We start from the raw sequence: 20,211 nt of genomic DNA, 5'->3' as shown, positions 1-20,211 counted from the left end.
AGCTGCACAGGTTGTAAAGGGAGGGGAGAAAGAGTGAGAGAGGGAGAACAGGAGAGGTAGAGGACAACACTAGCAACTACTGGACAGGGAAAGAGGACAGGAGTTGAAAAAGAGTGTTCAGTTTGAGTGGGTTGTTTTTAAGAGAAAAAGGTTGTCAGGGTGTGAATGAGTGAAGCAGGTGAGAGGACACAAGTCTTCAGGAGTGTGGTTACCCAGCAGTGGGACGTTCGTCCAGGGAGGTTAAGTGATCTTCAGCCGCGACCCCTCCTGTCATCCTCTGGGAGTCAGACACCCGGGATCTAGAGCCATGGAGCCCTCTGTGTCGACTGAGGTCGATGGGGAGACCAAGGAGAGGAAGAAGATCCATTTTGCTATGCCGACCTCTGTGCCCACCAATCTGGACCCTCGGCAAGTGGAGATGGTGAGCAGGCGGTGGACAGATTGGTGTTTGAACCAGGAGAAAAATAATTATATGTTTCTGAAGATTCTCTTTTCGCTTTAGCTCTGACTTGTTTTTGTGTTTGATTTGAATTTTAAAAGTTTAACAGCTGAATTTCTTATTGACTAATTTCCCCTCTGCCTTCCACTCAGTCATTCAAAGGGAGGGGTAGCATTCCTAAGAACTATGAAGTGCTTTCTCGCTGCCCTGTTTCATTTCTGAGTTGCTCATGCAGGTTTGCCGGGTTTGTCTGCCACACGTTTGAGAAATCATGATGACATTTCCTTCACGCAGTTTCCTCATGAGATTAGTGCCTTGCTGTCTCATCTATCTTGACCTGTTTAAAATGTGACATTGAAACGAAAGTCATTATCTTGCATATGAAGCTTTTTTGCAACAGAGCAGCAAGCCCTTGACATTTGGTTGATCGCGTAGCTGCCAGTGTTAATAATTACTTTTTTGTCTTTCGCTGCTTGTCCCTCTCTATGCATGTCAGTGACTTCTGTCATTTGAGCTTTTGTTAGTACGAAGAATGGTTCAATCTTGCGATGCCACCAAAAGGTTTTATGACTGATTCGGCTTGGCCTGTATCATTGTATGAAATGTTTTTACTCATTTGTGACAGAACTCCAATGCTGGTGGATCTTATTTTAGACCAGAGGAAAGTGGGCCAAAGTAGGAACTGTTTGGTGACGAGGTAGATCGAGGCCAATGGCTCATTCCTCCTGAGAGCTCGAGGAGAGATGGGGAAGGAAAGCAGGGGAGATATTTTATTGGCTATATGAAGTAAAGCAAAGAGAGAGAAATACACACAACCTATTATTTGGGTTCACCTGTCTGGGGTCAGCTCCCTCAGATACTGTCCTTGTTTCACAGCTTGCATTGCATAAAGAGGCTTCTGATGAACTTGAGTGGCCTGCCACCATTCTCCTGACTGATCATCAAATATTCTAATTTTGTTTTTTGAAATCTTTTTTTCATGCTTTCTTTAATCAAGTGTGACTCTCTTGCCTTTTACTACCAGCTTTTATGAAAATTATTGTCGCAAAATAAGGTATCATGTCACATTCTCATTTGCGACATCAATACTGAATTCTAGAATAAGTGACTTGCTGAAATGGAAATGTGTTGCAACACTTCACAAGACTTCCACTCTCATTTTATACATAAACACTTGCTCTCCTCCTCCCCCTCTTATTTTCTCTATCTCTCACACCTTGTCATCACGATCTGATTCTTATCATCCCTTCCGAGAAACAACAGGATATCAATGTACCATATGTGAGCTTCATATAATAAAAAATAAAAAAAATTACTCACTTCCGTCTGTTTTGGGGAGGACCTTATTGCGCAATCACCTTATGGTCAAACAGTGATCAGCTAAATGTAGGCTCTACGGTTGGCTCTCCTCCAGCAGGCCGGCCCTGGACTTCAAGGTGTGCGTGTGCGTGTGTGTGTGTGTGTGTGTGTGTGTGAGCTTCTGTGTCAGAAACCATAGGTCAGTCAGGGGAGGGTGTGCTTAAAAGCAGATAGCATCTACCCGAAGCTGGTGGGAGTCTCCAGGGACGTGTGGGTGGGTGGGAGTACGGTTAACAACACTCATTTAATTCCCTTCCCCTCCCACAGCAATTACTCTAGCCCACAAGTCCGTCTTTGCTAATGAGTTGCAATGACTATACCATTCTTCCGAACTTGCTACACAACCCGTGACTCCTTACTGTTCTTGTCGATGGTATTTAAACCCCAAAAACCACTATTAACTGAACCGCCGGGGCCTTGTTACTATGGAGACAGGCTGCACAACTATGTCGCCCAAAGCTCCCCCTCAGTTTGCATCTAAAAGGTCAACTTTAATGGACAGCTCTGTCTGTCTGATAGGTTGTTTACATCAGTGCTGTTACATGTTTGTGTATATGTGTGTGTGTGAATGCTTTTTGACGGGTTGGGTATAAATGTGAGAGACGTTCTATGCCTCCCACTCAGTGAAATATTGCACATTGTGGGAGAAAGCAGCAGCTATTTGTACATGGCTCAAAGGTGTAAGATATTCCTATCAAGCATTTCTCACTTGTTTACTCAGAAGGAATATATTCTACCATAACAAAAACTAAAACACCCTTGCTTGTCCACATTGGTATTTGGCCATGCAGATTGTCTTGGTTATATTTAGCCAAGTTTTGAGACATATGTTGCTTGCATCTTCTGAAGTAGGGCATATTGTAGAGGAATGGATCATTAACAATGTCCAGGTTACTCAGGATAATCCACTGACCTCACTGTGAGCACATTTCTACCAACCTCTGAAAGCTGCTTTGTCAAAGACAACCTGAATGTCACTTGAATAAAATGTGGATGTAAAGTGAAAAAGTTCCTCACTTCACTGACTCATCACTTCCACGAGTTGTAACAAAGGACTCCAAATTAAAGATGTTGTAACAAGCCTTCAAGCTCCTGACAAGAATGTTTAATGAATTTCCTTTCTTCTTTCCCAACTCCATTCCTGGCATCTCTGAATATATCTGAAGTTATGTTCTCCCATCCAAAGATTTACTTGAAATCCTCCTAGACCTTACAGTATTTGAAAATGATCCGTTTTAAGTAGGCTTTGAGATATCATGAGCTAATGTGTGATTGCCCATAACAATGTGATTGCCCATAACAATGCATAGAAAGCACATGGTTATGTTTACCATCCCTGCCCCCATCATGCATATGCCCCCTCACTAGTCCTACTTGCTTTGTAAATGACGTGGGGTAATATCTCCGTGGACAGGGATTAGGGTCATGGTGCAGACGCTGCATCCCTGAGTCCCATCAAGTCGGCCTCCCTGTGGACTCAACAAGCAGACATCTCTTTATGCTTCTCCTCTCTTGACTCAACCTGATCTGATCAGCTCTTGTTGGTCCTTTTGAATTGACAGGAAACAAAAAATATCAAAGGGCAGGAAAGGGCCTCAGTCCAAAGCCTTCCAAGGGCGAACATCTCTATATTAATCTATATTAAACCTAAATGGGTTACAGACGGCATGATTTAGCCACCGACTCTCCACCAACCCCCTCTCCAACCCTCCCCAGTTCAGTTTTCTGGGTTAAACGTCAAACAGCGACCTTTGATGCAGTATGTGTTTGTGGGTAAACATTAGCAGTCTGAGGGACTGTCAACATACACTGCCTGGAAGAACAACTTGTTGGATGCCACAAAGCAAGCTAGGACTGGGCAAGAGGGTGCAGTGATCTTTCCCTAACATGAGGACAGGAATGCCAATGTAGTGGTGTGACGCAGTTTGCCCAATGACGTGATCTGTCAAATTTATGAAAATTAATTTCTATGTTCTATGTTTCTTTCAAAGCTGCCCGCCCAAAGCAGTTTGTTGACGTTTGTAGTGGCAAAAACTAATAAGGAAAGAAATGTACCTCGCTTGAAACCACATATTGTAATTACAGTTTGGACACAATGAATGGACCTCTGTCTTCTGAAGGCTGTGTATGTGTTTGTTCCTCCCTGTTTTTGACAGTCCAATGCGTTTTGATTAGTTAATGACTCTACAGAAACATTTTCATGTTGTGTATCTGTCTACAGCAGTAAAGCACAAAGTTTCCTTTCATTTTCTTTTTCCACTCAGTTTTAGCATTGTAGCTTATGTGCACAGAAGCCTGTTTATTTCATGTAATCATTTACATTCTATTCTCAATACCTTGTTGTCCCAATGATTATATTCAACAATCTATCATCTTCTGTTGGCTCCTGTGTGTCATGTATAAACAGTTAAAAAAGCATAAATATTGAGCATGGGTGGAGTGATTTGCCGCCTGCTGACACTATACACAGTGAGTTGAAAATGCACCATAATGCCCGCTTCACCACAGGCATGCACAGGCACTGTCCAGCACCTGATGGAGGCCTACGATGCTGCAACACGGCCCCCTTAGTCTTTGAAGTTATGGTCAACAAATCTTCTGTTGTCAGTTGGTGTCGATATCCAACTCAGTCACTCACTTGTTCTCCTTAGGGTTCACCGTTAATGAAACCAATTAAGGCTGCAGTCAGGATATGAATAGATACAGCTCCTTAATGTGCATTTATTCATCTTCAACTGCACATCCACATGCATCTTTCTCTATCCTCTTTATTCTTTAACCCTGGCTTTAGCAACAACAGCAGTGATCATATCTGTGTTGAGGATTAGAGAGGGAACAGTGGCACAGCGGGGAGAGAAATGGGGGGTGGGAGATAAGAGCTGGACAGGACCATGAGCTGCCTTGTCAACAAATGTTGTCAGACATTAGTATGTTCATTGCATTCCCTCTTGATTTTACTTCAAATGTCAGGAGCCGGAGTCCCTTTGTCTCGCCAAAGAGCCACATGATGGCAAGACCGATGTAGGCATATTAAAGGGAGCAGTGAGGCTTGACTCCAAACAAATGGGATTGGTCTCGATCACTGTTTCATCAACACAGAGAAGACATGACATTATGTTATTGCTGCTGTGCCTGTTGTAATCTCTGGTTTTCGTCACGGAGGTTGAGACATTTTTTTCTCGTGTTTATCTGCCTGCAACTTAATGAGCTTACACAGGGGCATACCATGTGTTTAGGGGGGAATGGCCTAAAGCAGAAATAAGGTTATGAACAAATAGTCCAGACTCACATGGTGTGCTGTCCTGACACACAAAGCTAATTTATAAAATTTATACAATCGGATGATAAATTAATTCGAACAAATCTTGATTACAAGCTTAGTGATGTAATTATTTTACACTTGGATGAGTTACATGTTTTTTGCACCCAAGCAAGGATCTGTAAGCTGCATAGCAACTATTAACAGTAATATTTTTTTCATTTTTCACCTGTGGGTATATGTGACGTTGCAGATGAGTAACTATAGCTACTCTGTCCTTTGTTTGTCCCTGCCTGTTGAACCCTGGAACTGGTCTTTGTCAGCAGTACAATTTGACTGAAAAAAATTTGAGTGCATGAACAATGAATGTAGAATTATCCCGCAATGTTTGCAGGCTGTTAGAGGTGCCTTCGTCACTGTGAAAGCTTTGATTGACATCTCCCCTATTGTCGCCTTGCCCTGTGTGTTGCTCCAGTGTGCACTGCGACCTGGCAGGTGGCTTCCTGTCACTCATCAGACATTGGCACATTATCTCTATTGTGTTGTGATGGTAAACCTTTCTTCCAACAGTCACTGGAACGACAGCCAACAGACCAGAATTAGCTACCAGCAGCTAATTGCGTCAATGCTGCGGCGTACGGCGAGAATGGGGAGAATGAGAGAAAGGGCGATGGTTGTCTGAGGGTGATATCATTCTGCCAGTGGGTGCAGCGTAATTACATTTACTATTTTGGGGTCATTGGAGAGCCCCTCCAGATGCTATCTCGAGCCCATCTGTTTATTCAGTTAGAGTGGTGGGGCGTAAGGTCACCGCAAGAGTGTTATGAGAATGTTGAGAAGCAACATGCAGCAGCCTCTCTGACTTACGAGAATTCAAAGATGCTGTTCATTTGAATAGGAACGAGCACACCATGAATATCTGACAAACATCAAACCTCATTGAGTTGCATTTGGGGGTGTAATTTGCGTTGCCGTGTCCTTGACCCTCTTTGGAACAGCTTGAAACTCGACAGGCGTGTTACACAGTGAAGCCTTGTTGAATCTGTCTGGCAGCAATGACGGGCCTTTGGTGGTGTATTGGTTATGCTTATGGAAACATTTTGTCTGCCAGCTTTGTCAGGAAGGCAGGGTGGGCTAGTATTGAGTTTAATCCTGACAACAGCCAACACAGTGTCCAATTCTTTGAGCAAAACACAAAACCAAAAATAATATAAAAAATTTGATTGTGATATGCTCACAAACAAAACAGCAGGCAGATCAGGCATGGTCATGGCAATTAACCATTCTGATATTTTGCTTCTTGGAGCTCAAAAACAGTTTGGTGGGTTATCTTTTAGCGTCCCACAAGCAAAATCTAAATAGATATTCAATTCAATTCAGTTTATTTTGTATAGCCCAGAATCACAAATTACAAATTAGCCTCAGAGGGATATGCTTCTAATCACATTAAGCAGGTAAGATACAGTGAGCGACATCTTTCTCTTAGTGTTTGTGTTTGAATTTGAATTAAATACTACCTATTGGACCCTCTTGCATTACTAGCAAAAATGCATCCACGTTTTAATAGATATGACATTCTTTGAATAGTTAAACTTTCGAGGTTGGTGCAATTTTTTTTCCCACCATTGGTAACTGAACTACAACATGTGTTTGATTTGTCAGATATTTATCTGCATTAAAAATTTACAAACACACTCAGTTCATACTGAGAGGGATCATTTTTCACCTTATTGTGTTATTGAATACATTGCGAGAATGCACTTAGAGCACCACACGGGGTTCTGCCTCTTCATTTTAAAAGGCTTCATTTTAAAAGCCTGGGGGGGGGGGGGGGCATGACTTTGTTTAATTGAGTTGCTCTTCAGAGTCAAACCAGCTAAAGATCACGACAGCAGAGACTGGGAATAAAATTGCAGCAGAGCAGAGCTCACCAAGAGATGGAGAGAGATGGTCTCAAGAGGAAAAAGAGGGAACTTTGTACTTAGTAGATGTACCTGAGGTTGTAAGGAAGAGAGGTTTACAGATCAAAAAATTGTGGGTGACAATAATTGTAAGGAAGAATGATGTATGTGCTGCCCCATGGGGTAAGTTTTCTACAATGAAAGAAACGCAAAATAAATTAAAGCTTACAAACCAAAAATCCATCCATCTTCACAGAGAAGAACAGCAGAGCTACACCACTCAGAAACAGACTTCAAGACAATACCCTAATTCCTTTGCACAAATTTATACCATACGCCACCCCTTTGTTTCAGGCTGAACATTATGAATATGTTCCCCTTGGTGTACTGCATGCCATGCACATACACAAGAGCTTATTTCTGAGTGATGTAGTGCCATGCCCCTGTGGGCAGATGCCACAACTACAAATCAATCTTGTACAAATCCATATCTATCCATCCGGAGCTGGGTTACAGTTGGGAGGGAGAGAGTCAGAAAAGCTTCAAATTGATCTGAGTGATGCTCCCACTCCTATCAGAGAGAGTTGATAAACACTGCTCATTCCCGATGGAATGCAGTGCTATTGGACACGAGAGATTTAAGCTGACGTGGAAGGAGATCTGAGGTGTTTGTCTCTCTGTGTTGTCTTTGAGTTGAGGCCATCTGCACAGCTGACTCCCCTGGAGATGCTTGAGTGTTAGCGCTGGTGCAGGGCAGAGTTTTAGATCCTTTCTGTCTCCCCCCCAGGGATCCCTCCGATCTAGTTTATTCTGTCCTACTGCTGCTGCTTTTTATAGGCCCGGCCCTGAGAGTACCAGCTTAAAAGGACGGCCTCTGGGGAGCAGACCCATATCAGCGGATCTGCACCCAGGCTTCTACGCAAGCCGGTACTGAGCCAACACACGCATACCTGTGCACACATACACACATGGGCAAAGTTAACATTTGCTAATGAATCATGTACCCCACACAGCACAGAGTGAGGTATTGGAGTCCCGTATTAGAGTCCCTCATGGCTACTTGCGCCCACTTACACTTGGCAGACTAAAAATATAACTCTTAGATAATAAGATTAGTACTAATATGGCACGTCTCAACACATACCTTCAAATGGCTTTATGGAAGTTTAAAGAAATCATCAACAACTCAATAAAAGTAGGAATATAAAAGCAAGATGTTTGACAATAACTTAATAAGAGGGGATTACAATAAAACACATATATAGAAGTGTTTAAAAAAACTTAGTCTATTCAAACCGTTTGCCACGCCACAATGAATCTAGAGGTTTTTGTCTACCTCCTCCGTCAGTCCCACAATGTAGAGTCTGCGCATTATTAGAACCCACTCATCTGCTTAAGATAAACTGAGGCATTTCCTTTCTATGCTGTGATCCATCAGCCAATGTTTTTATTGAGACCAAATCTCTGTGTGAAGCCGAGCGAGTTGCTGCTGCCTCTCGGGGATGCCTGCAGGCATACACCTGTGGAGCGGCTGAAAGGCCACGGCAGCAGCCTGCTTAGAGCCCCTCAGTGCAAGTTCACAGCAGTTCGACTGATCTTGGTACAAAAACAATGGCTGGCAGGGGGGTTGGGGGATTTGGGGCATGGGGTTTAGAGAATTGGAGGAGGGAGGTGGGGGGGATAATGTGTAGCACGAGTAATCTCACACGCTGTGCCCCAGTGTTGGCATAAATGAGGAAGTCACATACATATTATGTAACTCGGGGAGAGTGGACTTGGTTTTAAGGCTGGAAAATTACACACTATGTGTGTTAATGTCATCTGGCATTGCCAAAGTAGCATGCCACCGCTACAACCACTGTCACCAGCACTTTGTGTGTGCATAAAAGGAAGAGACACCTCTGTTTACTTACTACATATACATTTATGTTGGTTGACCTCAGGGTTTTATTGTCATGGACTGATTTCTTTTTCCAGGATTAGTAGGTCACGTCTTGGCATTTCACAAGACCACCAGGATGATTTCATGATGACATTAGGAAGACACACCCACACGGATCACACGCACACACACACACACACACACACACACACACACACACACACACACACACACACACACACACACACACACACATACACACTGGATGTGAGCACACAAATTAAGGTTAATAGATCATTACATTTCCAGATTATGCTTCTCAGTGACCTCAATTACCCCACACAATCATTTTAACATTTTAACTTAATAAATACATTTTACTTTAGTTTTGATCTTTTCTTGCTTTCATTCTGCATTCTCTTTCATTGACACCTTATTAGATTTAATTGTCAGGGGTCATGAAATGGACTCCAGACAGAATGAGAAATGGGAATTTTGGCTTTTGCGTCATAGTTTCCAGTACAGAGACGGCAAGCGGTGGTATACAGGTACGTTTCCTAAAACATTATCTACACAGCTCTGACATTTGTTTTTCTTTAGATATCTTTTAAAGGAGCAAGCCCTGTTATTTTATCCAGGACTGTATTGTCCATAAAATAGAGCAAGGGCCCAAACATTACCATCACTTTAACCAGAATAATGTAAACCTTACCACCAAAAACAGAAGTAGAACTGTAGGGGGACAGGTATTTTGTGGGGACTAAACTTGACATTTGTGGTAAGGTCAAATGTAAAACTCAATTAATTGGGGCAGCTAACAATCATATTCATAATCATTAAACTGCGTATTATTGTCCTGAATAATAGTTTATTATTTAGTCTAAGAAATGTCAGAAAATAGTTTGACATTTCCTTTCAAAGATGACATCATATTTTTTGTTATGAACAATAGTCCAACAGAGAGACATTAAATTAACAAACAGAGAAAAGCAGCAAACATAGTGAAGCTATGACTTGGATTTTTCGGGGGCAATTTGCTTGAAAAATTATTGATTAAAAAGAATCTAGGCCTGTAAGAATCTGTTGGCCTCTCTTATACCTTCCTCACTTTAACCTTATAAATACACCTTACAAATAAAATGTCTGCATGGGGGGGGCTTACAGAGGACCAGCCAGTGGTTTTCCCAGTTTAATGGCTGTAATGCTACAGGACTTGGGCATAGGCTTGGTCATGGCAACATCTGGTGTCTGCTCTCTCTTGTGGGTCTCTGTGTGAGACACCTCAGGCTGCCCTGCAAGGCTGGTAGCAGGTGTCAGGCAGGCCGAGGCAGCAGGGTTCACAGCAGCATGGGGCCCCCAGGCCACCACACTCTCCAGGGGGAGAGGGGGGAGCCCTGTGGAAGCTCCCTGCCAGTACAGACAGAAAGGGATGATCAATTGGGGTAAGAAAACTACAGACAAGGCAGCAAACAAAGGGATAATACCATGATTTTAGTAACGACTCATTCTGGTGATGGAAAGGAGAAGGGTTGAGACGTGAGGGAGATGTCACTGTCAAGGAATGAAGGATGGATATGGAAGTAAACAGGATAGAGGAATCCGAGGATCAAGTGAGATAGAAATTAGAGGTGAATGAGAGAAAGACAGATAGTGTGAGAGATCCAGGGGAGGCAGGACAGCTGGAAGTTGCGTGACAAGATTAAAAAGTGTGTCTGGTGCCATAAATACGGGCGAAATCCACGCCTGATTGCTCTGTGTTGTCGTGTTTGACAGCGGCAGCTTTCCACCACGCGGCCCAGCAAGCCTCTGCTTTGGCAACATGTGCCTCACTGTAATGACGCACACCTCGCTTAACAATACAGAGGGGAGCCGAACACAAACACGTCCCTTTGTATGGAGCCGTTTAACGCAAAATAGAGCCAGGCTACTTAACTCTCTGCCTGTGATGTTCTGTGGTGCCGTAAACAGCAGCCAGGGGTTCATGCCATGGCCAAGGTTGGCTTCCTCCGCGGAGGACACTTCTCAATACCTCCCTTGTCTGTCTTGCCAAGTCCACTTAGCTGCACTGCTCTCACTCTCAGCACACCTAATTTTATCCAACATTTTTCCATAAGGTATTTTTTATAGATGTCAGCTATTAATCCTTTAGAATTGTGGGAATTTGGGTGAAACTTTCTGCATGTAAATCTTTCTTTATGAAACAAAGGCCTCACACATTCTGCTCCGGAGTTTTCCGGTTTTTTTTATGAAAGTGATATGCCACCACAAACAGTCACTTCCTGTTTGCTTGAAAGATGGCTTGTAAAAACTTTTAAGGTCGCTTCATTGTGGTGTGCAGAGGCTGTTTATACTGTAGAGAAAAATACACCACATCCAGAAAAATGTCTCCAACCACTGCTGCAAACATGAATAGGATGGCAATCAACAATCATCTTCATATTGTACTATATATTTCTGATTAATAGGGGCATCATTTAGTCTATAAAATGTCATAAAATAATCATAAAATTAATTCAGACTTCCCAAAACAAGTTCCAAGGAGCCAAAACCAAAAGTATTTTAAATATACATTTACAATGACATATATCAGACTAATGACTTATGATCAATTATCAAACTAGTTGTTGATTAACTTTCTGGATGCTTATATTTTTGCCAAAAAACAGCTAAATACACAACTTGAAACCCAGTCCTCATGCACAACCCTGTTAAGCATGTTAGTGCTATTAACTATTTTAATTCCCTTCAACTATACAGAGGGTGAGTGGTTAATACTTGTTTTGGAGGAGTATGACTTTTACTGATTTCAGTATCAAAAGTGTTGTCGTCAGGGGAAATGCAAAACTCTAAGAGTGCAGTCTGACAGGCAGGGCACGATATTGGTGAGCTGGAGGGGCACAGCAGGGTATTTGTTCCTATGAGGACAGAGAAGTCACTGTACACAGTGACTTCTTCTAGAGGTGAAGTGCAGACCTGCAGTCCGTCTGCTGGCTGTCTGCTTTCAGACCGACAGCGATCTGGTTTGAGCCTCCAGGGAACAGTGTTTGGTAAAGAGGGAGACTGGTCAGCGGAGGGAAAGGGAGCGTCTGGGCTTATGCCGGGGCTCATTTAGTCTAAAATCCTCTTTAGCATGGTCCCTCTGTTTGGGGGTTGTAAATGAGGGTAAATTGCGCTCACTCACACACACTTGTTTGTTGTTTGAAGAGGTCATTCACTTCAAATAAATCCTGTATCAAAAGCTTTAACATTTCTGAAATGCTGGATAATTTGAAACTTGAGCAACAAGCCTGAATACAGCTTCTGTTCTACACAACATGCCTTTAAACTGTATCCGTCTATGGAATCAGAAAGTTACATAATGAGTCTTCATCTGCTCTACTGATCGAGGCATGTGCTCTGACCTGACCAGAATTGAAGTCAGCGAGGCCCCAGCATGCCCTTAACCAGCATGAACTGTGAACAATTTCCACTTGATTGATAATGCTTTGTGCTGAGCATTATTAAAAATCCAGTGTTGGCTAATTTAATGAGTCGTTTATTTAAGCCGTTGTGTGTGTGTGTGTGTGTGTGTGTGTGTGTGTGTGTGTGTGTGTTTGTTTATAGATCCGACGCAGGAGGCCAACACCTGCCACACTGTTTAGAGTAGCTGACCAATCATCTCCTGACGATGATCAATCCACCCATCAGGTAAAGGTGATGGCAAAACACTTTTCAATGATAAGTATCTGTGCATTCTCATGCATCCTCCTCCACTCTATCCCAGGAACTAAAAAGTTCCCACCCACCCTTATTTTCAAGTTTCTCATTTTATTGTTAAGCAACATAATGCAGCATAATTGTATCAGCTCTCAACTGGCATTTACTTTCTGTTTTTATAACATTTTTAACCCTGCTGGATCCTCTGAGTTTCAGAGTTCATTCTTCACCTTAGAAATAGCTGGATAACAATTCTTATCCACAGTTTTCACAGTTAGCAGGATTTGTGACATCACAACTAGTTTGGAGTATGCAACTTACACAAGTGTGATGCAGGGTTATTATAGTAAACTAAAAATGAAACTAAAATGAAATTTAAGCAGTGAAAAGTGTAAAAATTACATATTTTAAGACAGACTAAACTTAACAATATTGCCTGGATAATTAACATTACCCTAAGCCATTTAACCTTTACATTTTTCTGATACATTGACACATGATACATTTAATGTTTCTCTTACTTTGTTCGCAGTGGGTCGTAGGAGAGAACGGAGTGCTCAAACCAAAACGTGTCAATCCAAACGTGTATCAGCCTCCATCACTCAAAGGTATAGTGAGCAGTATTAGTACAACAGGTGGTGGTTGTGTGTTGTGATTCATCCTTGTGTTTAAGTCCTTTATGTTTTACCGTGCTTCGCTGCAGTCAATTTCCTCCTCGCTTACCATGCTTCATGATAGCAGACAAAGAGAAACATTGCATGTGACAGATGGGTTGATATGCATTAAAAGCCTGTATTTTATTCACTGTGCATCTGTGATGTGCATAGGCATGCTTCTGTGTTTCTGCTCTCTGCTCTTACTGTACACTCTAAAACAGGATCCGTATATTTGTTTGTGACAGAGGACGGGAGAAAGAGGGAGATTAGAGTGTGACAGCTGTGAGACATTGAGTGTGAGTCTAGGAAAGTCTGGATCATCCTGGATTACAGTCAGCCGTGTATACAGCTGTGTGACACACACACACACACACACACACACACACACACACACACACACACACACACACACACACACACACACACACACACACACACACAGACATTAACACACACGTATAGGCAGGATAGAAATACAAACATGCACTTTCTTTTGTGTCTTTATGCCTTTGGCTTCCTGCTTGTTGCATGTGGTCGTTAAAGGAGCAAACATCTGCATTATAGAGCTTGTCAGCAGAGCCTCATTTAATGGGGATTTATGGATATCGGATGCATGTGGAGTGATGATGTAATGAGTCAGGAGGCCTCGATCCTGCATCAGAAATCTGTCCTTCATCAGCTCCTACGCAGAGAGAGAGGAAGAGAGAGAGTCACCTCAGAATAATTTCTACTTACATAACCTACCGTAAACTAGAATAAGTGACCTGCCTCAGTGCCGCACTGTGTCAGAAAAAAAGGGAGGGCAGTCAAGGTGACCCAGTGGAAGTGGGAGGGGGAGTTGAGGTAATATCACATCAGAGAGGGAGAGAGAAGAGTGTGAGTCAGCACTGCCAAGCGAGAGCGCTGAGGAGGGCAGGCAGTCGAGGAAAGACGAGGGTGCAAACAAACAGATGGGAGAACATGGTGAGAGAAGGGATAGAAAACAACAGCGGAGGCTAAAAAGAAATCAGTGTGGGATACCGTTTTTGCAGTTGCCTGTCTGTCAGTGCATGTGTTTAATTGGCTTCCTGCCTGCCTGGCATGTATTAAAAAACCACTGTGAGGCTTGATGAAAAACTGTCAGTGTGGAAGCGTGGTAAAACCAAAACAACAGATCCCTCTATCCCTGTGTCCATGTGTTTGTGTGGCCGTCTCCCTGTGTGTGCGTGTGTGTGCGTGTGTGCGTGTGTGTGTGTGTGTGTGTGTGTGTGTGTGTGTGTTTACCTGTGTGTAGCTGTGCAGAAGATGGCTGAGGCACATATGCAGAACCTAGGTATCTACCCACCTTTGGAAGACCCTTGTGAAGGGGAGGAGGAGGGGGACGACTGGAAGGGAGAGGAGGGAGAGGACACATCTCCCTACAAAGCTGCTGGTGAGAGAGAGGCTCTCTGTCGACTGGCTGCAGCAGCAGCACTGCACAACACAGCAGCAGCAAGGATAACACTGCTGTTGTTGTTGTTTGGAAGATTAAAATCAACCCTGTGGCACTTTAACACTGCTTAAAAACAGAAGCGCTGGCAGGGCACCTTAATTTTCTAGGCCTGCTTTGGGTGTTTATTTTTCTTGAATGTATTATTCTCATTTGGTTTCGAAAACTAAATAATATTAATAAATAATAAATGGGGCGATTGAGAAATTTCCAGCACAGCTACAGTGTAATTTAACAGGACTAGATATGTTTTTTCAACTTTAATCATATTTGCTGTTGCAATCAGATTTGCTGCCACGCTTTTACGTGGGTTTTCAAAAAACAAATGTCCTGCACATACAAAAGATCAGGGGAAATTGGTTTACTAAAAATTAAACTGATTATATTTATGCTGCACATGCTGTTGATATATGCAGTGTAAGAGTATTTAAAGATGCATTTTTCTTATTGTTTGCCCATTTCCTTTTAATTTAACCGGATAGTGTCTGCAAACACTTCACATAGTTTAAGATTTCAGGACTCATTTTTTATTAAAGGAAGTATGTGCACATCTCATTATCTCAAATGCAGGTTAGTTGGAAAGTATCCCTTGAGTCCCGAGAGCAGGATTATTTCACTGGGCCAAAGTCAAGTTTCATTAAGGTAGATGCATTACATTAGATTACATTAGTTTCATACTCAGTGAGAAAATCTCCACCAAACTTATTTTAAATGATTTTGGTATCTTTGTGACAGTTTCTGAGACAGCAACATATTCTAAAGTCAAACCATCAAGTTTATATTTAGCAGAAATGGGAAAACAAATGAATGTGCGAGATGGCTGAAAAACAAAAGTAAGGTAGGCAGGGGCAGAGGTAAGAAGCACAACATGCTCCGAAATACTGTGCTCCCATAAAAAAATGTAATATAAAACCCAATTTGTTCGAGAGATGCTCTTCTCAAAGTCTTCTGCAGCATTTAGGGTAACGTAAGCTCCTCTGTGGCCCGAGCAGCAGCACAGATGAAGCTCTGTGCGTTGAGAGACAACCTCAGTGTCATATAGCTCTCTGTCTCGCGCCCCAAATCTGTCAGAGCACACTGCAGCAGACTTAAGGCCTGGACCCAACGCTGACCAGTCAGAGGCCAGACATGACTAACAAGCCAATAGAGCAGGCTGTCCACGCTCATCCTGTTCTGTATTCTACCGCTTCGACTTTTCTTCAAATATTTTATATTTATAGTAGAAAGATGTTTGAGATTGAGTTATGTGCTGCAACAGAATAGCTGTGGGAGTTACATCTCCATCAAAACTAAAAGATAGTACACAAATCTTATGCTGGAGGGAACTTTTTTTGCATAAACACACCCTTAATGTTTAGTTTTATGCAGTATAATCATTGGTTTTAAATCTCCATTATATCACATGAGAACAGTGGCATTTCATTCAGAATTATTGCTCTGTCAGACCAGATGACAGGCTCCCCTAATAAATCCATTTGTGGAAGCCTGCTGAAACACAACGTACAAATTTTGGTCCTTTGATAACAGTTCATCTGTTGTTTCAGTCTAGATACACAGTTGGGACTGTAGACAAAATAAGGAAAAATAAATGTTTAACTGAATGTTTAATTGATATCTTATGGGAAGTATAAACTTTAGGAATGAACTTGCAAAGTCTCTTTCTCAGTCTCATCCATTGGGTTTCTGAAGCAGCTTGATATGTTATTTGCTTGATATTTCTATATATTACCCCCTATTCTTGAATTGATTATGCATCAGTCTATATGGTTCTCAATAACACTAAAAATAAGCAGCTATGATTAGAAACAAATGTCTTCCATCTATTATAGATTCTTTATCTTCCTGAAAAGAGAGAAAATCTGTTGATTAGGGCTCCAACTAATTCACAATTATTTTCTTTACAAATGATCTTCCAATGATTTTCTCGATTATTTAATAAATCATCTAGTCTATAAAGTTTCAGAACAGAGTTTCAGTGTCTGACCCACAGGCCAAAACTCTTAAGATATTCTGTTTATTTTCATAGAAGACTAAAAAAGCAGGGACATTTAGGCTTTTTTTGCTTTAAAAAATGACTCAAACAACTAATAAATTATCTAAATAGTTGCCTTTTTTTTGTCGAGTGACTAATCAGTGAATTAACTAATGTTGCAGCTCAACTCTCAATATTAGTGTCTTCCTGCCCTCCAGTCATCTCCGTCACCAGAGTTAACCCAATAGAGACACTCCATATGATACATTGATATTAATGGTTTGTTGGTGTCATGATTGTACTGCTTCCTTTGACATCAGTCTTTGACTCCTCAGATCACCAAGAGACGGCAACCACCGAGCATTCAGTCAAGTTTTCCAGCGTGAGAGAGACGGCCAAGCAGATCCAAGCAGCACAGGAGGAGGAGGAAGAGGAGGAGGAGGAGGAAGAGGAAGACACAATCAAAGAAACAACAGAGGGGAACAGCCGGGGGAGTAACTGAGAGAGAGAGAGAGACAGAGAGAGTTTGGGTTGGGTAAAAACTTAGAGGGAATAACTGGGGAGAGTGAAGGTGTTTTGTCATGTGGTTAAAAAAATGAATAACTCAGGAGAGGTGAGGAAATGGGTGTGTGCTGCTTTGTTGATGTGTGAAGACGGGTGAGGATGAAAGATACTCCCACGAAATCCAACACAAGAGTGAGCAAAGAGCTCTGTACTACATCACCTCTATGATTGAAGGTAAAGGTGGAGTAAGAGAGAACAGAGAGGCAGTTTGTGTATCAGGAGTTGGCCCCTATGAGCAGGTGAGGAGTGATCTGCAGACGCCACTTTGGCCGGAATGTCGCTTTGTTTTCACTGAGAGCGGAGGGGCCAACAAGGTCAATATGACCAAATACCCTGTAAGACCAGTCCCCCTCTACCTTAATGCTTCTGCACAGAGCTAAATGTTCCTTTAAAGAGGGTAATAGTCAGCACAATAATCACACTCACACACATATAAACTCCATTGGATACATTATACGACCCTTTTTAAAGTACTTGAAAGTCTATAAATGTGTGCAATACATATTCCACTTTATTTTGAAAGTCCTTGTTCTGATTTGCAGCGTAATAAATGTACGTGCACTGTCATCTTGTGGTAGAAGTTTTGTTCAAAATTTAAAGTGATACTCCAACCAATCAAGTACTTCAAATTGCAATCTTTACATTTTTCCATGCAGTGAAATCTAGTTTAATGCTTGTTATGGTGAACATGTTTCAATGTTTTCAGATTCTGTAATTGTCTCTCTATAGAGCAGTTCTCATTGGTAGTGGAGGAGTCTGCCTCAAATCAAGGGATTCACAGGAAACATTTCAGTAATCATGGATTACTGTTTTGTAATTTTGTCTCATTGATATCAGACTATCTGTATCAGAGTTATGTTAAATTACCACACATTGAAGTTTTATGGATTATAACTTTGACGTCTTGATTGCTTGAGGGAGAACTGCAGACACAGTCGACTTTAATTCATTTATTAATTTGTCAAAGCATCCATAAGTATAAAACACTTCTCAGACTATTTCTGTATCATACTCTGCTTCTATTCTGCCCGTTAGTTACATTTTCCAAGAGCGAATCTATGATAAAATGATAGATACCAGAAATATTTGGAGTATCACTTTAAGTAATAGCACCAAAAGATTTTGTCTATTGTGTTAAATCCACAAGTGTATATGTGTGGTTATTTCATACCACATAATGCTTATAAAGACATCTTTAAAGGGCAAAGCTACCTCTAATTTGTTACAGAACCCAACTGTTGCCTCCCTGCATCACACATTAGAACTGGATACATTGTGAACTGACCCCATGTTAAGGAATCAAAAGAATTGATTTATATTCCAATATTGTTGACTTATATCGACTTGTAAGTGCTGATGCATTCCCTTTTGTATGTTGACGATTTTCTATTGTCATCTTTTTAACTGTACGTCATTGATCTGTTGTAAGAGCTATTTTTCTAATCTAATGTCCAGTGTGTAAGTAGCTGAGCTCTGTCAATGTTTCTACTGTCTACTGTCTACGGTTACTGACTGACATTTGAGCAAAATGATCACTGCACAAACTTTCTTAAGTTTTCAACACAAATGTTCACCACAAATGTTCTTTTTTCTTCAAATCAACAACAATTTGTAAATGCTTTTATTCAGCATCTAACTAATCTCCTTTTCCAGTTAAACTGAAGATACAACATGCTTATTTATCAAATGGATAAATAAGAATGTTTTCAGTTGTGACACAGGATGAAGAAACTTTGCTGTTTGTATCATCTGGGCTGCAGTTTGTGTATAAAAACTGTGTGAAACTTTGACCTCTGACCTGCCCAAATAGTGGGATGACTGGACCCTGCAGCCGATGGCTCCTCCCTCCTCCCCTCTCTGTTCACTTCCCCTTTCCTCCCAGGTCAGAAGAAAACAACCATGGAAAGACATGTATGAACTCTAATGCTTAGTCTGTCTTTATTTTATTTCATTTTTCTCCATTTTCTTGTTTCTCAATGTAATGTAGTTGTTTTAAAGTGAGCTACAATATAATATCAAAATAAATTGTTTTTCCTTTTCTCCTTTAAACTGATCCGAAAGTAAGGAAATATGAATTTTCATTATTTTGTTTGCTGCACACATCCCTTTTCAGTCATCGTCTTCCGTTAAAATTGCTGTAGTGCTGTTTATTAAGACATCTACTTGCTCTATTAGTACAGCAAAAACAAAACTTTTTAACATTTAAAAAACAACATTAAAATGAACCAAAAATACTTCATTCTCATGCCAAATCAGTGGGAAAATATACCTTTCCAGTGCAAAAGAACAAGAAAGTAGTTAATAACTCAACCTCTACAGAGAAGGTAAGCTCATATTTATTGGTTATGTCTATTAGGTCTAAAAATGTCATCAAAATATGTGTTTAAAAGTTCTTCTTTTTTCTTTATAGTCATATAGTGCATTCTACAAAATGAAATCGACCCCTATAAAACGTTGAGCTAGTTCAAAAAGTAAAAAAAAATAAGCTATAGTAGTGCAATGATTCATTTTGAAGCCCACAGAAGATATGTCATATAATATTATACTCAAAATATAATTGTTTTTGTGCTCTTTTTAAGTGCAATAGTTTTTTTTTAACGAAACCGGAAGTACAGGAGAGGGTAATCTCTTGCATTTCATGACAGCGTGAGCGTTGGTCCTGTCCCGTGATGTTTGGCGTGTTGCTTTGAGGTATTAATACATTACATTACATTACATTACAGTCATTTAGCAGACGCTTTTATCCAAAGCGACATCCAACATGCTTCAGCAGTTTGCCTTTCAAACGACGATAGGGTTTCGAGTAGTGTTTTTGGAGAGTTACATTTATATTCCCATGAAACATACCGGTATGTACACTTGTGTATATCTTGAGAGCTTTATTTTGAATGTCCTCACCGGAAGTTGTAGTGCGTGTCTTTTTGTTTTTTGTGTCTGCCTTTACTCTCTGGCAAGTTAATGGTCGGCACAGAGCGTTTGTAAGCACGGATATAATAATAATAATAATAATAATAA

The 20,211-nt window shown here is 41.2% G+C and overlaps 1 protein-coding gene across 1 annotated transcript; it reads left to right on the top strand.

Moving 5' to 3' along the window:
• ppp1r1b (protein phosphatase 1, regulatory (inhibitor) subunit 1B) lies at positions 1-19,249 on the top strand. The gene is made up of 5 exons (XM_054607473.1): positions 1-421; positions 12,444-12,527; positions 13,069-13,144; positions 14,466-14,603; positions 16,968-19,249. Exons 1-5 carry the CDS (start codon positions 308-310, stop codon positions 17,132-17,134), a joined length of 579 nt encoding a protein of 192 aa, XP_054463448.1. The 5' UTR covers positions 1-307; the 3' UTR covers positions 17,135-19,249.
• The last annotated feature ends 962 nt before the right edge of the window (positions 19,250-20,211 follow it).

Source organism: Anoplopoma fimbria, chromosome 11 (assembly GCF_027596085.1).
Source record: "Anoplopoma fimbria isolate UVic2021 breed Golden Eagle Sablefish chromosome 11, Afim_UVic_2022, whole genome shotgun sequence".
NCBI classification, from domain to species: Eukaryota; Metazoa; Chordata; class Actinopteri; order Perciformes; family Anoplopomatidae; genus Anoplopoma; species Anoplopoma fimbria.
This window is presented reverse-complemented; position numbering and strand designations above follow the sequence as displayed.